This window comes from Sebastes fasciatus, chromosome 1, assembly GCF_043250625.1.
Source record: "Sebastes fasciatus isolate fSebFas1 chromosome 1, fSebFas1.pri, whole genome shotgun sequence".
NCBI lineage: Eukaryota > Metazoa > Chordata > Actinopteri > Perciformes > Sebastidae > Sebastes > Sebastes fasciatus.
In genome coordinates this window covers 19288254-19309966 of record NC_133795.1, presented here as the reverse complement: position 1 = coordinate 19309966, position 21713 = coordinate 19288254, and the positions used below count along the sequence as shown (strand labels likewise).

The following is a 21713-nucleotide window of genomic DNA, read 5'->3' as shown; positions in this document are numbered from 1 at the left end:
TAGTCAAAAAAAATCTATGCAGATGTCAATGTAGAGTGAATGCATTTTTTTATTTTCCCCATTCTAACTCAAATTAATCAATCAAAGTGTAATTAACCATCCAATCAGAGCGGCCAAGAGAGCGGTCAGAAACGATCCATCAGATTATTTTCAGTTTCTGAGACTGCACCTATGCACCTCCTCCGTGTTGCAGGAATTTTTACTAATGGTGCTTCTGCTGGTGCTCAAACTAAATGGTGTCAGAAGACCTGGTCAAGAGCATCTTTTAGTCCTTTTACAGTAGAGGGACTCGATCCCACAACGGGCTTCACAAACAACTGTAAAAGACTGCTTTGTACATACGATTTGACCTTGGGGGGCTTTGTGAGCAACGAACACTTCAAGACCCACACAGAGGTGATCTCCCTCTATGAATACTGCTACTATAAATACATTATAGACTATGAAGTGGAGGATGTTCAATAGGTGTTTTCCCTGCAGGTCTATTTGTACCATTGCCAGCCCAGACTGACCCACAGTATGCTCCTGCTCCCCTCTTCCTTGTAATTCTCCTCTTCCAGCAGTAGTCTGTGTGACCTCCCCCAAAACATAGTGACTTGTTTTCTCCTTCTCAACAAGGTGGCCTGTGCCTCGTAAAAAACTGTACACATATATGATAGATATGCATATATTATACATATAGAGAGAAACCTATAGTGTGTCTATACGTGGTCAGAAAATCGTTTCAAACTGACAAGATAATAATATATGTTTTTTTTCTTCATGGTTATTTTTCTAACTGGCTGGAGGTCAGAGAGATGTCTTATTTAGAGCGTTGAGTGGTGCGATTTTCCTCCGATTTGTACATGAGAAAACCCCCTCAGCAGCAAGTAACATTCCCTGTCTGAAAACACAGGACAGCCCAAAAAAAAAAGAGCTTTAGAGCAGTTTATGGGAAATAGAGAAGTATATCCAAATCTATCTAGAAGTCTAGAAAACATTATTACATTCCTTTGTTCTGTGTGAAAACATTTAGTTGTGGTGACAACTTCGAACAAAAAAAAAAAAAAGACTGAATTTTGCAGCTCACATAAGTAGCAATGAGATTATGAATTTGCACTTGTGAGTGAGGACTATCACGTTTAACACCCAAGTGGAGGTTTTGAGTGACTCTGTCGAGATGCATTTCTTTCGCGTGTTTGTCGTCGTCGTCGTCGTCGTCGTCCTCGTCGTCGTCGTCTTGTGAACAGAAGTGGTGACATACGTGACCGTGACAGCTGATTTAAGTAGAAAAACACAACACACATTGTTGCAGTATAGTGGAAAATTGAATTAGACTGTTACAATCCCCTCTACTTCCTCTCCCTCCCCTCATGGTGCCTGTGTGTCTGTCTCCCTTATATGGCCAAGTGTTGATTGTTGTATATAAATGTCTTTCCATCCACCCATCTTCCACAAACTTACCGAGGCGATGCGTGCGTCACCTTGTACTTGTCCGCTCCACTATGAACCTTTACAGCTCCTGTCACTGACCAAGAATCAACAGATTGTGTGAAACTTTCGTGTTTGTGTTTACAAATGTTACGAGAAAGGTCCTGATTTGGATTTTTTTTTTAATTTTTTTTTTAAAAAGGGAAGACAATGCAAACAGACAGAGGAGCAAAAATCCTTTCACTTCACCATCAGGGGGGCGGAGTACGAATCCTCCATTTTCAGGTCCTTATCTACTGAATACTTGAAGTAGGGGGTTCTCCTACCATGAAATACCATATATGATTTACATGGTAGAAAACATGACACCTTTCATTTGTGCCCATGCATGCTGAATTTTACATAATGTGCCAACTGAAAGCGACGATGTAAGGATAATCTCCTGTTCTCTATGCAGAGCGATTTCTCAACCGTTGTGTCAAAAAAAAGAAAGAGGTTTAGGAGACACAGAGGCTTTAGACTGGGGCTGGTTTCCTGGGCTCAGACGAGAGACTAATCCTTGTTGTGAATGACTGACATCGCACTCAGTGTGAGGTGGAGTTAAGAAGTCAAGTCTGTGCCTAGAGGCAGCCGTGAGTTGAAAGGCCTGTAGGTTCACCAGTAATTCTCAAAAGCCTTCAAGAAAAAAGTATGAAAAGCCTAGCATACATTTTCACTTTACTGTTGTACATTTTTCTTTTTACTGTATGTTGCTGAAAACTTTGGATTAAACAAATCACTGTGACCAATGCCAGAAACATTTTTTTTTTGTTTTGACAGAACAAAAATATTGTTTACTTTTTTATTATTCATTTTTGTATTTAAGTTAGCTTTATTTTTTCTATTGTTTCCGCTTATTGAAAATGCCAGTTTGAGACTGTACTATTTGTATAAGTAAATGTTTTGAGCTGTACAGTAAAGACCTAGGAACAAATTCAATGTGAGTGTCCAAGCATGCTGAATGATTACTCGTGTGAACGTGAGCTAATCTCCCATGATGCATCATTCCTCATTCATTACTTGCATCTGCATCGTGCTTTGTGGCGGTGTGATGTTGTGTTTGATGAGTGATGTGTGTCTCACTTACTGTGTCCCCTTAGTAGACAGCCTGTGCAGTTCTGTGAGAGTGCAGCATGTTTTTTGGGGTTGCTTGTGTTAATGTATTCAGAAAAGAGAGGTGTGTGTGCGTGCGTGCGTGCGTGTACGTGCTGCTTTTATGGGTGTGGGTATGCGTCAGTATGTGTGTGTGTGTGTGTGTGCTATGAATGCATAAGAGAAAAATCTATTTAAAAAAAGTCTTTATCAGAGGAAGTCCCTAGAGAAAAAAAAAAGCGAGATTGAGTTTTGAATGACGCATGGATACTCTGTGATGTTTTCTGTTTTTTAAACCTAGGAGGCTGTCCTCAGTGCCCCAGTTTGCTATTGTATGTGCTGTATCAGAATATTACTATTGAGTGTTGGCCAGCTTGTTTATATCCATCAAATAAAGGTGAATTTCTTTCTGTCTCTGTTTGTAATTTTCTACTCAAAGTTAAAAGCAGTTAAATCTTATTAGTTAATTCTAGTGCTACAATCATGTCGGACAACTTAAATGCAGGTATGATACTGTTGCAAAGTGCAAACAAGCACACTAGTAATTAAAGGTTTGCATTGATTCACATCTGTTTCAATTTCATATACATATAATTTATTACAATAATGTAGTCCAGGACTTATCTGCAAAAACAATGTCAAGAATAATGCTATGTGTAGTTAGAATAGCAACAATTTAGTTAACTTGGTAAATTATTCTAATAATTAGTTTTTCCTTAATCATTTAAGTTACACTATTGAAAGTCCTGGGTTTTATCATTCAGCAATTTAACAGATATAAAGAAGAAAAAAAAAATTAACAACAGCAGCACTGTCCAAAATGATGAAAGAGGAAACCTGGCTATGTACGTTAACATAGGTCATATTTATTTTAGTGTTTTATATTCTTAAGAAATAAATGTGCACATGTAGAAAAAGGGGCATTAAAAATGTTACTATATACTACCTTGTACATGTTCAGGTCAGGAGTCAACAGTGAGGATTGCCCGCTTGCCCGGGGCAAGTAAAAGGCCACGTCGGGCTAGTAAATCTAGCAATTTGTTCGCAGATCGGGCAAGTGGTAAAAAATAATTAAACACATTGTTTTTGTCGGAGTTGATGATGGCAGTAGCTGAGGAGTGAGCTATCTTGCTTCCTTCTCAATAAATAAACATTAAGATTAAACATGACAATTAACTTAAGTCTTTGTTCTTATTTGATAACAACTAATAAGTACAACAATTTGTATAGGGGCAAGCAAAAAATTACTTTGGACAAGTGAAAAACACAATAATGTTGAACCCTGCATGTTACAACTTAATATTTAGAGAGTGCAAATACAGTGTCATTGATACAGTATAACAAGCAAATCTAATACATGGTTTCTGCACACAAATTCAAGCAATCTGTAAATTCTTCTTTAATCACGCTACAACATCGTATGTTGGTGCCTCTGAATGCCAGAACAAGGTAGCTGCTTGAAAAACAATAAAAAGCACTTTTCAGCTCAGTACAGTAAAGTGGTGGCTGGAAAGACGCATAAAAGTCTTTTTCCTTTCTCTTTAACCGATACGCCGTAACCACTTTCAACTGCATCTCGCCGTCTTCATCAGTGACTGTAGTTGATGACGACAACAAAGCAAAATCCATCCACTGATGACGACAGTGAAATACAGTTGAAAAGCTCCAGACGAAGCTGATAAGTGAATTGAATTAAGCTTTGTCAAACTAATATTTACAAGGTCAAGAATACACTTCCACTCTCCTTTTGCCCAACTCTGTGATAATACAGACCGATGTCTGAAAACTGCAAGGGCCGAAGAAGGTTGTGTCCAAAAGGTAACCCCTAAGTTGCAAAAAAACGGTGAAAATAATAATAATAAAAAATGCCCAAAGTTAGTTAGTCAGCACAGAAAGAAGCTGCCAGGAAAAAAGCCACTTGATTTGTCACTTCTTCTGGGTGTCTGCATCTAAAACCTGAAATTCCTATATGAAAAAAGGGGTGTTCTTCTCTATTGTGGGTAGATTTACTCTCTGTACAATGACATTTAGCACTATTTAATGAAGTCTGTCCTAAAAAGTAATAACAATCATTTCTCTTACAGATAGAGAAGTGTGACATTCATTAATGCAGAGCTTAAATTCATATCAATAACTTATATCGTCCATGATATATGAAAAAGGCACAAGATTCACCTGCTTTCTGTGTGTCGACCTGATTGTTTAAACAACAGTGATTGTTTAAGGCCTTGCTGAGCAGCGGCACATGAAGTCCTTTCCTAACGTCCCTTCAGGAGGCTGTGTAACAAACGGTCTCCCCTGTCAGAGAGCCAGTACCCCGCCATGGCCGCCACTGCTCCCATGAATATAGAGGTGTAGACCAAATCTCCCTTAGCAGCCAGCGTGGCCAGAGCACAAAGCACCACCCCGAAGAGCATCTGCTGCAGCACCTCAACCTCGTCGTCCTGGATATCCTCAAACAGACCTTTCTCCTGAACGCCTGCATAGCACAGTACAAGAGGTGAACATGTGAGAGGTCGCAGTGTGGTCGGATGTTCACGTGATTGTGTGTATGATGAGACTCACGAGGCTGCCGCTTCTTCACACAGACACCGTTCTTACGGAGGAATCCTTCAGCACAGTCACAGCGGAAAGAGCCTTCTGTGTTGGTACAAATCTCATCCAGACCATGACAGGCAAGTACCCGGTCACTACATTCATCTATATCTGAGAAATACAAAGAGATGCACATGCATGATGCAGCATCTCAGGAGCAAATAATTAATACATGCTGATGAAATAATACTCTTTTAAGCAGTTACCCAAACACTTGGACCCTGTCAGTGTGTACCCAGAGGCACATTTCCTGCAGCGTGCTGGTCCGCTACCCATACAGCCCACACAGGCCCGGTCACAGTCTGAGGAAAGAGTCACCATTTAATTTATTTATTTAAAAAACAATGTATATGAGTGAAAAATGCCACAAAAGACATCAGATTAGATAAACAGGAAGTATTTAAAGAAGCCCTATTATGCTTTTTCCCTTTCTTTTAGTGTGTATCTCTCTTTAATATCACTGTAAATTGAATATCTTTTGGTTTTGGGCAAAACAAACAATTTGAGGATGTGACCCTCACCCTCTGTGAAATTATGATTTTTGTTTATTTCGTTATTTATTTAATTTTTATTTACTTCAATAGAAAAAGCCTACTTGTTGTGTCTTTTACACCGATTCTAAACCACTGACCTTTGCACTCAAAGGAGCCATCTGTATTGAAGCAGTAGCTGTTTGTCGGACAGATACCCAGCTCTGTGCCACACTCATCAATGTCTAAAACAGATCAAAACATATTTACATTTACAACATTAGTCTGTTGGTCTTATGCTATACATGTATGTGATGATCAGCTCTGTATACAGTACCTACACAGGTGTAATTATGGAGTGTCCATCCCGCTCTGCATTCCTCACACTGGTCAGTTTCTGGGCCTGAACACTTGCTGCATGCATCTGGACAGCTGTGCACATGAACAGCCAACAGACCACACAGCCAGGCAGCCGGCAGCAGGTTCCTGTGAAGCATCCTTTCTCCCATCTGTCCCATCAGATCAAAATAAAGTATATGAGGGTTAGAAAAAAAGCCCCATTTTTGGGACAATCCCAAAATATAGTTTAGTTTACATCCGATTATCTCTGAATAAGAAGTTGCTGATTATTTTGGTGATCAAGGAGGCACAAAGACGAGTTTAGGAGGACTGTTTGTGGCACTAGAGGTGGAAAGAAGCCTAACGAAGTACATTTACTCAAGTACTGCACCAAGTCCAATTATGAAGTACTTCTGCTACTTAATATTTCTACTACTCCACTACATCTCAGAGGGAAATATTGTACTTTTTACTGCACTATTTATTTCAGAACTTTAGCTTCTAGTACTTTTTACATTTAAAAAATGATATGCTTTATGATATGATGCTGTATTGTACTGCTAATCTACCCAGTAAAGTATCTAAATTGACGAAGAACTGCAACATTAAAATGTTTTCTATATATTCTATAATAATACAACACTTTGAAAGGAGAAAGTTCACACCAGAGGTGCGAGTTAGCTACTCTGTATTTGTTCCTGAGAACTAAAAGTCTAAGTATTTAAAGGGACTGTTTGTAAGAATCAGAAATTGGTTGTAGCAGCAACACCTGTGTCCGTTAAGTCAACGAAAGTCAGCGTCCTGTTGCTCGCCCTCACCCGTGTGCACGCGCTACCTGAATGTGAGCGAGCATCCGTCAAAACATGTGAGGCGACACACGTCAGCTAAAACCACAATATCACTCTATATTTCACCTGCTTGGCAGTAATGTTAGCTGACCAGACGAAGGTCTCTCCATGAATCAATGCTGATTGTAGTATTGGCTTTTCCTGCTTCAGCCTCCTGACCGCGGCCGGAGGGAACAGGGGAGACACCGGAGTTTTGGTCGGAGACAAGACTGTTTCTCGCTGTGGAGCCCCGTCACTTCACAAGACACGAGAAACCTCTGTTGGTCTGGAGGAGCTGCAGCAGTTATTTCTGCACAAACGTCCACTGTACATTCACTGGATATTCTCAGAGCTAAACTAACTCTTCTGCAGTGTGTGTGCGCGCATGGGCGAGCGCGGCGTGTGAATGAAGGCAAGCAGGCAGAGGAGCAGAGTACAGCAGAGACTCCGGCCCTGGAGACCAAAGCTACGGTCTCCCCCGCGTCCTCCGACCGCGGCCAACACTGTTTTGCAAGACGGGCTTCACTAGATATAACTTTGCGGTTTCGGTGCTTCTGTGTAGTTTGTGTTGGAGTCTGAGTCTGAACAGCGTAGTCACAAGCGAGCGCACATGGGACACCGACGCGGATTGATTTATACGTGTAAGAAGTTACAAACAGTCCCTTTAACATAAAACGGCTGTTGCAGTGTAGGCTACTTTATAATTATAATTATTTTGCAATTTTCATTCTTTAAAAGTCACCAAAATGTAAAAATGTCTGAAATTGAGCGCTGTATAGACGGCAGCTGCTTACAAGCTGCAAATGTAATACTATCGGGGCAAGCTGTCCACTAAAAGTGCTTGTTTATGCCACTGACATGCTGTGATTGTTATTCTAAGCATAGATTTTTAAGTTTTTAAGACAATTATGGAAAGAATCTCGCTCAATGACAAATCTCGTTCTGAAATATCGCGAGGTGACGTGTTGCTGGCGCGTGCGGTGGCGGTGGAGTAGTAGTCATGGTAATAGTGGAGTAGTAGTCATGGTAACAGTGCAGCAGCCTACATCGACGGTGGAAACGCGAGTGCTAGCCGGGCAGAGTTGTTTGAGTTAAAGTACAGAAAGTGTAGCTTAGTGCTAACTAAAATATTATCAGTGTCATGGCTGAATATTTAGTTGACTTCGACAATGAACCAGCTGTTCCTGTGGGTGCTGTGACTCTATCTATCTATCTATCTATGGAGGAAGACTGCTGTACAGACTGGGACCTGTTGCTGCCTGATATATTAAGATTATTTCACAACGAGATTTGACTTGTTCACAATAACAGACTGACTGGAATCAAACTAAAGGTGAGGAAACTGTTTTATTTCCATGTTCCCATAATGTTGTGAGACATTTATAATAACAACTTGAGTCTGTCAGTGGTAAAAACAAACACTTTTAGTGGATATAACGTTACATTGACGCTGTGAAGCTTCACTTGGGACACAAAAACATGGGAAATACCATCAACTTAACCTACCATTTTCAGGTTTTTTAATTTCATGTAACCTTATACTTCTGCTTGACAACATGCTAGTGACACATGTCTCTAGTATGTAGTCAAGCAAGAGAAAAAGTCCAATATTAGGCTATATATAAAGCCTAATATTGGACTTTTTTTCTCCACTACATTTACTTGACAGTGTCTCCATTTAAACATTTTACATCCAAACATCTTCTTACAGAATATAATTAAAGTTAAAGCTCCACCTCAACCATTAAAATGCTGTTTATACATGCTTAATATATTACTCTGGAATGGGTCCTTTTCCTTTTTGAAGTGCTACTAATACTTCTACATTTACATAAGTAAAACACACCAATAATTTAAGTGGGACTCAAAACAAACTAGACATGATTTCAGGGTTTCTTTACCTCCTCTGTGTGCGTTGTTTAAATGCAGTGAGTTCAGGCTGTATCAGACAGCCGAGGAGCGCCTGTCGCACTTCAACACTTCTCTGTGTTTGATTACTACAAACCAAACATCCCGAGCGGGCGGTACATGCATTATCTCACAGCACCGCCCCCACCGGGGTGTAATGACATTCTTTAACAAGCGCTCCTTTGTGTCACTTAAACTGACACTAGATTGCACCAACAAGAGCAATCCTTGTACTGAGAGCTGTCCAATCACAACCCGAGATCCGCTTTGCACAAAAATAAGCACATTTATTTATAGACAAGTGTTGACAGACTTACTGTACATGGATATAATTAGTCTGTAAGGTTTTAGGTTAAACATTTTGAAGCTTAAAGGATAAGTCTGGTCTTATTCTATAATTTTTCTTACGGTCAACAAATCCCATGAAACATAATAAACAATAATTTAATACTAAAAACAAGTAGCCAAAGCCTGATATAACTAATTCGTCTGTGCCATAGACCATTGTTATTGTCCAAACACCATTAAAACCACTTGTTGCACTTTGTGCCATTTGACTTCATTACAATAAACATTTGAGTCAGTCTGGGCTGCACAAGCAAGAGGGTCGCAGGTTCGAATCCGGCTTGGGTCCCTTCTGTGTGGAGTTTGCATGTTCTCCCCGTGTTAGCGTGGGTTCTCTCCGGGTACTCCGGGCTCCTCCCACAGTCCAAAGACATGCAGGTTAACTGTTGACTCTAAATTGCCCGTAGGTGTGAATGGTTGTCTGTCTTTATGTATCAGCCCTGCGATAGGCTGGCAACCTGTCCAGGGTCTACATCGCCTTCGCCCAATGTCAGCTGGGATCGGCACCAGCCCCTCCGCGACCCCTAACGGGATAAGCGGTTGCAGATGATGGATGATGGATGGATGGATTTGAGTCACTCTCACAAACTCCATCCTGCTGCCTACAAATTGGCAGCTGAAAATAGTCCCCAACAAATACACAATTTACTCCTATTCGTGTGATGTTTGCTAAAAACTACCAACACGTTCTCATCCCAACTCGTCAATACCGGGGCTTTGTCAGACCCTTTTGGCGTCACTTTTCGGTCTCAGTAAACATGCATGCTTGATATTGTGAATGAAACAAAAACACTTTCTTAGGATTAGGCAATGAAACCACTATAGTTTGGTTAAGGAAAAAAACATGGTTGGGCTTAAAATTACTACATTTGTACAGTTCAAATGTGACTTGACGTTGTGAACACGGGACACGAACACACAGCTGATTGTAAAGTGAAAGTGAAACTGAATCCACAGGACACAAACAGCGGTCTCCTGTATTAAAGCTGTGTGTTTGTTGGGCACCATCCACCACTCCTCCCGCCCGCCCGGTGTGCCTCTTTCACTCTTTAAACTACATCACCACAGCACTTTCACGTTTATTGTTGCAGTGATGGGTTTGTAGATAATGGAAAGCCTGGTGCATCGCATACCCGCGCTAAAGGATGCCTTGTGCGGCGGTATTGAACGGCTGACAAAGCCTCGGTATATGACGCCCTGGGAATGAGAACGAAGTCGGAGAGTAATGAGAGATGGACTAATGTATTGTTGTTGGTCATTTCATGGCATTTTTTGACAATAAAAACAATTTAGATTATTGCCAGCCAGCTTTTTAATAATGTCCTATGTTTATCTCATCCGTAATTTAGATGAACGTGTCCTTCATGCACAGTGCAGCAATAATGTGCAACAATAATTTATGGGTACATCAAAGGCTTCATCTCCCAGTTTTTCTCAAGTCCAACATATTTACAGTGGGGTGCCTTCTGCTGGTCTGGTCCCTCTTTAGTCTTTTCTCTCCATTTCCACCCTGTCCATGTCCCTCTGCCCGATCCCCTCGCAGTCCTTCCCACAGTGAGCTCAGATATGAGAGCCTGGGTCTGAGAGGGAAGCTGGAAAAGGGGCAGCCCCTGAAAAAGCTCTGGTAGACTCTTGTCACTGCTTAGATGGGAGTCAAATGTCACCAGAAGAAAACGTTCCCCAGCTCTGCCCTGCTGCTTGTCCGCTTGGATGAGGCACAGGGAGGCCATGAACACGTCAGAGTAAGGGGAACATATCTCGTCTTCCCCCTTCGTCTTGATAACCTCTTTGTCCCGACGGGCCCATTCTGCTACTCTCTCCGAGGATTTGCGGGTCAAGACGAGCACCACTCGGCCGCCCACGCTTTTCAGCTCCAGCAGCTGAGAGTGCAGCCATGGCAGAGGCCCCAGATCGCACTGCTTCTTCGTGCTACACTGGTCCACAGACACACTGAATCCCTGGTCATGGAGCTGGGAGCCAAGCCGACATGACTCTGAAAAGCCGTCATCCACATCTGGGGGGCTCAGCACCACCACATGACCCTTTCTGACAACTTTAGAGAGGAAGACAAGGGGATGAATGTCACATAGTTGTCCCATTATGACTTTTTTATTACAAGTATTACAAGAAAATACTCACTCTTTATAAATCCGCCATGATAACAGCTCCACACCCATTCTATAAAAGTCAGAAAATTAAGAGTAAATATACCAGAGGGCTTAGCAGAAATACACAACAGGGATATTTATCATTTCAGTACCACAAATAATTGATCAAATATATGCATGAGCAGTGCAGACTTTATGAACAATTCCCAGGTCTAGTAAGACAAGATTTGGTCTTTGGGGCAAATGAAAGGAGCCTTTTGTGGGAAGTGCCTGAGGAAATTCAGTTCAAGTTGGACAATGCATATTTTATCACGGGTTGGTTAAAATTCCAGAGCAGAGAAATTAGACACTGCTGAGTCTTCTTTGTGTCGCCCGCATTTTGTGCTGGTGTTCGTACATATTTAACAATGTATATACATATAACAAAAATTAATAAAACTCACTCTTGATGAAGTCATGAAGGAGATAAAATAGGAGCACAGTCAAGCAGACCAGCAGCATGACCGCAACAACCAGGAGACTCCAGCGCCACCTGTCGGCTGCAAGTAGTACAAAACAAAACTCTGTTAATAAAAAGCTCAAGAAGCAGGTGCTGTATTTAAGCAAAATACGTCCCAACCAGCATCAGTTTCTGTATTATTAACTGTGTCAGACTTACTGTTTTTGAAACAGAATGGACCTAGCGCATGTCCCATTCCCTTTACTTTCACCTGCACAAATGGATAAACATAAATGAGTTATTCTATGTCAGTAACAAAGTAAATGTATGACTCACAGGAGGACAGTTGCAAATACTTTACCATCACACATGGAGAGAGCTGAAGGTTGATTTCTTCAAACACCCCCGTTATCTCCTGAAGAGGACACAATTATATATCTTGGGTCAGTCATTACAAACTCATGTTGTGTAGCCGGGCTTCATTCAAACCCACAGAACTTTATTTGAAATTCTAGTAGAGATCCCAAAGTTTCCAATGATACCAAATATGGTATTGTTTTTAAATTTGGGGAAATGTGTATAACATTTTGCACAAGGCATTTAGAATATTTTATTTGATTTAATGGTACAGCCATAAAAACATAGATATTTCACTCAGTGTAAATATCGCTTCAATTAAACCTGCAGTAGGCAGAATATTTTTGGCATCATTAGGCAAAAATTCCATTATAACCTTTCAGCATATCGTAATTCAAGTATTCTGAGAGAAAACTAGACTTTTACACCTCCTCAGGGCTCTGTTTTCAGGCTTTAAAAAATGTAGACCGTGACGGGAGACTTTGGCCAATCACAGGTAATTTCAGAGAGAGAGCGTTCCTATTGGCTGTGCTCCGGCTGGTGGGCGGTGCTTATTATTTCCTCAACTGATCTCAACATGGCTATATAACATATTAGATTTTTTTTATAAGTTAATGACTATTTGAAAATCACAACCCATCCCTAAAATAAAAGGGGAAATTTAAGTTAACAAATACAAACAGGCTTAAAATGAAGGGTACATGGTTCAGTATTAAAGTCTCTTACCCACTGTTCCTTGCGGTTTTGTTTCCACGTGCCATTTGTCAGAAGTTGTCTGAAGCCCTTCATCTCCCTGCAGCTGATGTCTTTGTGGCAGGGCCACACTTCACCCTCCAGCCTGCAGGGTGCAGACACGTTCCACGACAGCATGGTGCGGTGGTTGTTCATTTGACCCTGGCCTACAGATACGGACACGTTCTGCCATACGGCCATCTGCCATCGGGACTCTGGAGGGGACACATAGGAAACATCAGCATACCAAAGGTAAACTGCCAAAGTGAACTAAAAAAGAGACTTCTCACCTGTGTTGTTGAAGGGGCATTTTCGAACGCGCCTGTGCTCATCTTCATTCCATACCTAAAAACACATCAGTCATATTTATCTGTATCTGTATAGACACAATACTGTTGATGTGGTAGCCGTAAGTAATGATGATGTTTAAGTGATGGTACCTGGAGACACATGCAGGAGGTCACAGCATACAGCGGGATGGGTGTCCTGTTCCAACTCTATAAAGTAACATTGAACACATCATGGCTTTAATGAGAGTGAGAAAACAGTAGTGAGTGACGAGGAACATTTACTCAAGTACTGTACTTGTATTTTACTTGACTTCCATATTATGCCACTTCATACTGATACTGAATTTGAGAAAGAAAATTCATGTTTTTGATTAATCTTTGAGTCAATTTTCAAGCAACAATGCTAAACATTCACTGGTTCTATTTGATGTCCTTTTTGTTAGTAAATTGAATATATTTTTTGACTGCTGATTGGACAACAAGCAATTAGAATATGTCAACTTGGGCTTTCGGAAATTGTGATGTACATTTTTTACAAATGTTTGACATTTTATCAACAAAAGGATTTATTGAGAAATGAATCAGTACATTAGTTACAGTTCTACTACTTACTCTGCAGACATTTTAAATACAAAACATGATCATCTCATAAAATAAGATGCGTTGCTATATCAAACTACCCAACAGTAGATAAAGCAGTTAGAATTGGCTCCACCTCCACCAACTGCTTATATATTCATGCATGAGTAATAATAATGCAGCAAGTGGCCATTCTGCATACTGAATATTTTTACTTGTTATACTTGTTATATTCTGATAATACCCTCTGTACTTGTACCTTTTAACTTTAATTTGAATGCATGACTTTTACATTGTTGTATTGCTATTAGGGCTGTCAACCGATATAAATATTTAATCTTGATTAATCGCATGATTGTCCATAGTTTCACGATTAATCACGCATTTTTTATCTGTTCAAAGTGTACCTTAAAGGGAGATTTGTCAAGTATTTAATACTCTTATCAACATGGGAGTGGGTAAATATGCTTGCTTTATGCAAATGTATGTATATTTGTATTATTAGAAATCAACTAACAACACAAAACAATAACAAATATTGTCCAGAAACCCTCACAGGTACTGCATTCAGCATAAAACATATGCTCAAATCATAACATGGCAAACTGAAGCCCAACAGGCAACAACAGCTGTCAGTGTGTCAGTGTGCTGACTTGACTATGACTCTCCCCAAACTGCATGTGATTATCATAAAGTGGGCATGTCTGTAAAGGGGAGACTCGTGGGTACCCATAGAAACCATTTTCATTCACATATCTTGAGGTCAGAGGTCAAGGGACCCCTTTGAAAATGTCCCTGACAGTTTTTCTTTGCCAAAATTTAACATAAGTTTGGAGCATTATGTAGCCTCCTTCGTGACAAGCTAGTATGACATGGTTGGTACTAATGGATTCCTTGGGTTCTAGTTTCATATGATGCCAGTATCTTCACTCTAGCTTTAAAACTGAGTCCGCTACCACCTACAAATTGCAAGTTGCGCCCGTGCGTTAAAGAAATTAGTGGCGTTAAAACGCATTTGCGTTAACGAGTTATTATCATGTTAACTTTGACAGCCCTAGTTGCTACTTTTAGGGCTAAGGGCAAAGGATTTGAATACTTTATTTACCCCTGCAAAGACAAACAATAACAAAAGCAAAAAAACACGAAAGACAAGCAGCGACTGCCCCCAAACTCTGCTATACAACACTGACCTCACATATTCCATTCTGCTCATACTGGACGCACACAGAGGGGGGGCTTTTATCAGTGTCAGCAAACTGCAGCTCCACCCGATTCATCTCTTGGTTAATTACAGTGCTAAAGTTGGCCACTGAAAGGAGGGAAAGAAAAAACTGGTTCATTTCCCCGAAGACAAATATAGAAACAAAATGGCACAAGGAAAACCACATGTATTGTGTGGGAATTATTTACCGTGACACTCTTCTACACGTGCCTGCAGCTCCAGGGAGCACACTGAAGACAGATAATAAAGTATGTGTCACTACTGGTAGTAGCCAGTTATGAGTTCAACAGGTGCTTTGTAGTTAAAAGACCAAATTTACCTTCATCAAGAGAAGGAGCATCAATTTTTCGATCTGGATGGGATAGTTTAGAATAATAAACCAGCACCTGACTTCCGAAGGAAACCCCAGCTGGCTTAGTAATCACCATGGAGAACTATAGAAGAAAAACAAACAGAGTTTATAAGAGCAATACAGTGGATCTCTATTGACAGTACAGACTTTGTATTCCAGTCCAGGGAGTCTACTTTACCTTTGCCTTGTTTTTGTGAGTAAGCGCTGTATGATTAACCGTAAACTCCACCTTCTTACACGAGGCCATGGTACCTGGTGTGCTGTAACACACGGTCACAGGTGCTGTTGCAACAGAAACAAGGTGGGGCTCAGATTTCATTGAAACAGTCATGAGAAATTCAACTGTAAGAGCAGCACTCCCAAACCCACGCTTAAAGACCATACCAGTGTTTTTTTTTTATTTTTTAACCCATTAACTGTGAGCTGAGTATACTTAAAATATTGTACATAATGTGCATGTACTGTAATGGCAGGCGTTTTTTTTTTTTCAAAGCTTAGGTTTTACTGCGACTCATTTACTCCACTAGATTCAAATGGATCACAGTAAACATTTTAGCCACTTTATACGTTTGTAAGTTGATTGATCAATGATGAAAATAAAGTAAAATATCTTGTTTTCCCTGTGGTCTTTAAGTCACATTAGTGCTTTCAAGGAACACTGGAAAAGTACAGCAACCATTTACACAAATACCTCAAACTACTGTTGATTTCACAATAACCTTGTTGTCACAACTACCATGTTTGCTCATTCACTCTTCCAGTAATGATTTCCCAACATCCCTCAACATGCTCCTCAGCAGCTGACTGTCAAATCTTGGATAGTTTCCACTATCAGTCACCATGTGATGGTGTGATGTAACTCTGACAGAAGTAAAGGTGCTCTATATGATATTCAGAGCATTAACATATCAACAAACAACTATTGTCCATGTAAAGATATAGAGGAGTAATGTCTTCCTGAGCAGAGATTGAGGTGACTCTCTCTTTGTGTGTGTTGTAATCAGAGCTTCTCTGAGCTTTGTTGACATAACTGGGCCAGCAACGTGTGCTTTTAGTGCATGTGAGTGTGCCACACTGGCTATAGAGCTCACGCTCTGCACTGCTCTCATACGGCGGTTACAGCTTATAACATCGTCCCAACCTACGGCCCCGTTGCGGAAGCATAGCACCCACCCTCTGGTTCCCCCCGAGGTTAACGCTGTTAGCTCTGTCAGCAGTGTTGCTGTTGTTTTCACTGTTAGCAGCGTTAGCTACGAGCTGCCGGTTCAGCCGCGCCATATTGAGAGCCGTGTGGAGGCAATAGAAATGCTCCCAATCTCGCATTTAGCACCTTTCTGTGATGGGTTGATCTCCATGTCTATCATCAGACATAATGTACACGGCTCCCCATCCCTGCAGCACAGCTTGAAATGTATAGTCAGGTTTTGGACCCCCACAGCATTATCCTCTGCTTCAATAAACATCTCATCCTTCATGGTGCAATCAGAGAGACCCTAAAATGAGGCAAATGGAAAATGAGAAAGACATATGTTTAATATGTGGCGTCACATTTTTACTGAATGTTATCTGGATGGTAAATATTTGCTGTCAGAGGACTATATTGTGATTAATGTACATACAGCAGCTCTATATTGTGGCAAGCTGACAGATGGTTATATCCCTTCTGTCTGCTTAATTAAATGTTTGAGAATAAAACTATCAGTGAAAAAGGAAATTAAAATGTCAGAGCAGGCTGCACAAAAGCTAAAAGGAAATTAAAAGTGTAATCTGTCAACAAAAACTGTATGTACTATACTGCAGCACAGGAAATGTCTAATTAGTGTATCCTAGCAGTGCAACCTCGAGTACCTGTAAGCAGATTACTTCATGGCTGTCATATCCAATAATCTCCAAACTGCAGACTGACATGCGTAGAGTCAGTAAAACGCACCAAATGGACCATCCAGGAAAAAACATCTTGCCTCGGAAAGATTTGAGTCCTACAGCATTTTTCTCCAAAGGAGCAACATGACAACCTTGTTAAACAAGTCCAGTGTCTTCTTCCTCATCATGACTTTACTTTAGATGAACTTGATGATATCCTGGCTGAAACTGCACGTTGGCACGGAAATGCAGTGAATCGAGACAAACGGAGTTGTTGTTGATGGAATTCACTTTTGGTTATGGCCTGGGGAAGAACAGACATAAATTAATGCAGGTATAGGCCATTGTTTCTTCATAAGTTTCCTGTAAATGAAACTCAACTATTGCAAACAACACATTTATCTTTTGATACAAACTGGCTCCAAGTGTTTCTAGTGTACGACTAACTTGATTTGTCAAGTTCACAAATCTCTTTGTAGTAGGGCTGTCAATTGATTAAAATATTGAATCATGATTAATCAGGATTGTCCGTGATTAATTACAAATTAATTGCAAATTTTTAATCTGTTAAAAATTTACCTTAAAGGGAAATTTGTCAAGTATTTAACACTTATATCAACATGGGAGTGGGCAAATATGCTTGCTTTATGCAAATATATGTATATATTTATTATTGGAAATCAATTAACAACACAAAACAATGACAAATATTGTCCAGAAACCCTCACAGGTACTGCATTTAGTATAAAATATATTCTCAAATCATAACATGGCAAACTGCAGCCCAACAGACAACAACAGCTGTCAGTGTGTCAGTGTGCTGACTTGACTATGACTTGCCCCAAACTGCATGTGATTATCATAAAGTGGGCATGTCTGTAAAGAGGAGACTCGTGGGTACCCATAGAACCCATTTACATTCACATATCTTGAGGTCAGAGGTCAAAGGACCCCTTTTAATATGACCATGACAGTTTTTCCTCGCCAAAATTTAGCACAAGTTTGGAGCCTCCTTTGCGACAAGCCAGTATGACATATACATCAATACCTTTGCTCATCATATACAGTATATGTGACTGCTGCAAAATTGTTTGCCACCAACTAAATATTAACTCAACCTACTGTGTGGGCTGCACACCTGCTGCATCACTGTATATATGAATCATATGTGCAAAAACGACTAATTGTAACGATACCTCTCCTACACAAATTATAGACTGGTGGCGATGACTAAACCTCTGCACACACATTACCAGCTGGCACAACAACAAAGGGAAGAAACCACAAATCACAAAAGCAAACACCGCCTGTTCACACATACACCACAGACTGTATGGTACACACACAAGTGATGTGCATCCACATGCACATAAGCATGCAAATTTGTTCACAATGCTGTCCAAATAGACCCAAACCCGAGGGGTGGGAATCACCAGAGGCCCCATGATACAATATTATCACGATACGATCTTAACGCAATTTGATATATTGCTGTTTATAACCTTTTTCAACTGCAAATTATGCAGTTTGTCAACATCTGTTTTATCTAATAAGACACAGTTTTCACTCCGTTCATCTCAGAGTTTTCATTCACATAGTTTGTGGTCAGAAGTCAAGGCACTCCTTTAAAAATGGCCATGCCATTTTTTCCTCGCCAAAATTTAGCGTAACTTTGGAGCGTTATTTCGCATTTCTTCCCGACAAGCTAACATGACATGGTTGGTACCAATCGATTCCTTAGTTTTTCTAGTTTCATGCAGTATCTTTTCTCTAGCTCTAAAACGTAGCCCGCTACAACCTCCAAAAGATCAATTGTGTTAATGCGTTAAAGAAATTAGTGGCATTTAAACAAATTATCGTTAACGCGTTATCATCGCATTAGTGTTGACAGTCCTACTTAGCAAACATAATTACTGGAAACTAGATAGTCCATTCTTAAAGGAGACATATACAAAACTCACTGTTGCAGTGCTTGTTCACATATATTTGGGCAAGTGCCTACCGACTAGGGCTGGACGATATGGTTTATAAATAATATCTCAATATTTTTAGGCTATATTGCGATATAGGATATATATCTGACCTATAACTGATAAGTTATTGAGAATAATTACATTTTGACAGAGCATTTCTATTTTAATCGGTACAACTTTAATATTTGTTAAAGGTGATGTGTGTCAAAATACCATTTTAAATGAAATATTGTGGTGCTGCAGAGATGTCCTGGCCTACACATTATATTCAACAGACTTAAGAAAACATCTTTGTTTGGTACAGATCCCCACAAAAATCAGACCATAATTATTGTAATATGTTTTTCAATCAAAATGATAATAAAAAAATGTAAAAAAAAATATCTCTAATATCGTAAATCATATCACATTTGCAATATCAGTCAAAATAATCACAATTAGATATTTTTTGAAAATCGTGCAGCCCTACTAGCTTCACTGAGAGACACACACGGGAGAGACGAAACAAGAGACAAGAGACAACAGTCGGAGAAATAAGTGTCGTGCTCTAAAAAGAGAAAAGTAGACAGCGAAAACAGAGCTTTTTTATCCAGAATGGACTCTTGCATGTTCATTCTTCCCACGGGCAGTTCAATACCAGTATATCTCATAGGTTCAGAGAACGTGGCGATTATTAAAAGCTGTAACGTCTGGTATCTTCCATCTCCTATTCCGACCTCAAAACGTATACATTCGCTTTGGCGCTTCACTTCTTCCGCTCTCTCCAAGCTCCCTGCTTCCCCTCCAGATACAAAAACACACACCCAATACGCACATCCATGCTCATACACCACACACAGTGTGTCTGTGGGAGGGAGAGAGCCGCGGGGAGAAGCAAAAATGCCAAAGCAAGTCTCATGCCGGCAGCTTAAAAAAAATTACAATATTTATACTTGATGTGGGCAATATAGTCATTTACTACACCAACGTAGAACAAGCCGCAATACATCGAATATATTCGATATATCGCCTACCCCTACTATCAACCTACAAAATGTGAAATAACACAACCCAGTTTTTTGTGGGCTAGATCAGAAAACATTTGATTCAACAAGCCATTCAGATGTGGCTCCCCTTCCTATATGTCACATGCAGGCTCACTAGAATATATCGCACACATCTTGAAAACAACCTTTGCAAAGGTGCACCACATTTTTCTCACAAACCAATCAGAGCAGACTGGGCTTTTTCAGGAGGGGGTCTTAAACAGACAAGCGCTAAAGCGGAGCGTTTCAGACTGAGGATGAATACAGGTATATTCAGACAGACAGTATGGGAAAAATAATGTTTTTTTGAACATTAAAAAATGTAAAAATGTTCTAGTAGAAGCTCAAAATCTAAGTATGACCCTGGAAATGAGAATGATATGTCCCCTTTAAAACACATTCAAGCATTAAACAAGCAAACAGTGCTACGACTTAAGACAAGACAGGAGTATATTAATGTAACATCAGAAATTATATCAAATTATACTTAATCTCATAGAAATATCATGTAGGTAACTTACTGTGTTTAGTAATCCACTGTAAGTAAGATCCTCTCTTCAGATCAGCTACACTGTGACAGTTTCCTAGAAGTGTTTGAGTCATGTGAAAATTGAACCATACTGCACGTCACTGTAATGACTCAGGAGACGTCCCGCCCTCATTCCCTCTCTCTCTCTCTCTCTGTCTCTCTCTCTCTTTCTGTTTGTCTATCTCTGATTTGGTGCCAACAGTTCAGTCCCTAGACATGACAAAATGCACATCGTCTGGAAACTTCCTGCTCTGAATTCCTCATTACAGCTTAACCAGCACGACCTGGACGGGTCAAAGTCCACAACTATTTTTTTTTTATCGAAGCAAGACTCCACCTTGAACACTAGGCTAAAGTAGCTTTACACACAGAGCTGTATTTTAAACACAGTTCAAGCTTCATAGCTGGTTTGTTGGCAACAGTTTGTTACATGTTCTGAGTCTTGTTATGTGGATTTGGCAGAGATACTTCCTTTTGCGGTTCTCAGTGTACTGTGCCTTGATAAACAAGTTTATCACCCTGGCTCATGAGAATGCACATACCTTTGAACTTCACTGAGAGAAGACTATCCCATTCACAACACAATGATCACACCACTCCACAGCAGCTCGACTGGTTTGACCACATAATGCTGGAACTAAACACGAAACCCTTTACGGCTCATCGCTCTTTAGAAATGTGTTCAAACCAGAGTAAAGAAAACAACAACCACCTATTGTGTACTGTGTGAAAGGTGAACAGTATGCTTACATAAGCTCTGTATCTACTGTGTGACTGTGAGGGATTGGCAATGAACTTTTCCATTTTTATAAGGATTTATACATTTACTATGCAAATATTTGACTGTCACATTTCACTCCACAACATTTTACTGATTTCTGTAGTTTGTAGTTTCCAGATTAAGATATGATCCATTGCCTTTGTTTAAACTACATGTAAATGAAGCAGAACTAGCACCACCCACTGTATTTGAACCAGCTCTGTTGCTTACTGTTCATGCAAGGCATCACATTTACCACTAATATTCTTTCATTTTATTTATTGCATGGCTTTGTTGATTGGTCAATCACGGCGTTCTACGGCCTGTTGTTTCTTTATAGCATACCGTTGCTATGTATAACAGGCCGTTGCTATGGAAGCAGTTCTAAACTCTGACTCTGGCGGACCGTTTTTGTGTCAAATTATGGATTTATTAAGCAAGAAGCCGTGTAATAAGCGG

The 21713-nt window shown here is 40.1% G+C and overlaps 2 protein-coding genes and 1 long non-coding RNA gene across 7 annotated transcripts in view; 1 reads left to right on the top strand and 2 right to left on the bottom strand.

Moving 5' to 3' along the window:
• Positions 1-3916: 3916 nt before the first annotated feature.
• On the bottom strand, positions 3917-6550 carry creld1a (cysteine-rich with EGF-like domains 1a). The gene is made up of 5 exons (XM_074636342.1): positions 5944-6550; positions 5768-5851; positions 5343-5438; positions 5107-5247; positions 3917-5020 (listed from the first exon to the last, which is right to left on the bottom strand). Exons 1-5 carry the CDS (start codon positions 6122-6124, stop codon positions 4800-4802), a joined length of 723 nt encoding a protein of 240 aa, XP_074492443.1. The 5' UTR covers positions 6125-6550; the 3' UTR covers positions 3917-4799.
• A 1211-nt stretch (positions 6551-7761) lies between these two features.
• The window catches only part of LOC141768190 (uncharacterized), a 67041-nt gene continuing 53089 nt past the window's right edge, over positions 7762-21713 (top strand). Inside the window, exons 1-2 of one of the 3 annotated variants that reach the window (XR_012594012.1) lie at positions 7762-8105; positions 12698-12913. This is a non-coding gene — a long non-coding RNA (uncharacterized LOC141768190). The remainder of the gene's footprint in view (positions 8106-12697; positions 12914-21713) is intronic. The other 2 variants (XR_012594011.1, XR_012594010.1) reach the window with 2 other exon arrangements.
• il17rc (interleukin 17 receptor C) lies at positions 8944-20649 on the bottom strand. 3 transcript variants are annotated; one of them, XM_074636221.1, is made up of 15 exons: positions 20487-20649; positions 16953-17271; positions 16435-16597; positions 15283-15386; positions 15072-15186; positions 14941-14982; positions 14721-14839; positions 13102-13158; positions 12952-13006; positions 12656-12876; positions 11934-11987; positions 11792-11843; positions 11577-11672; positions 11165-11203; positions 8944-11078 (listed from the first exon to the last, which is right to left on the bottom strand). In XM_074636221.1, exons 2-15 carry the CDS (start codon positions 17058-17060, stop codon positions 10423-10425), a joined length of 1881 nt encoding a protein of 626 aa, XP_074492322.1. In that variant the 5' UTR covers positions 17061-17271; positions 20487-20649; the 3' UTR covers positions 8944-10422. The 3 variants fall into 3 exon arrangements, with proteins under 3 accessions (XP_074492322.1, XP_074492331.1, XP_074492339.1); XM_074636230.1 differs by having other exon boundaries at positions 17120-17271; XM_074636238.1 differs by lacking the exon at positions 16953-17271 and having other exon boundaries at positions 20487-20647.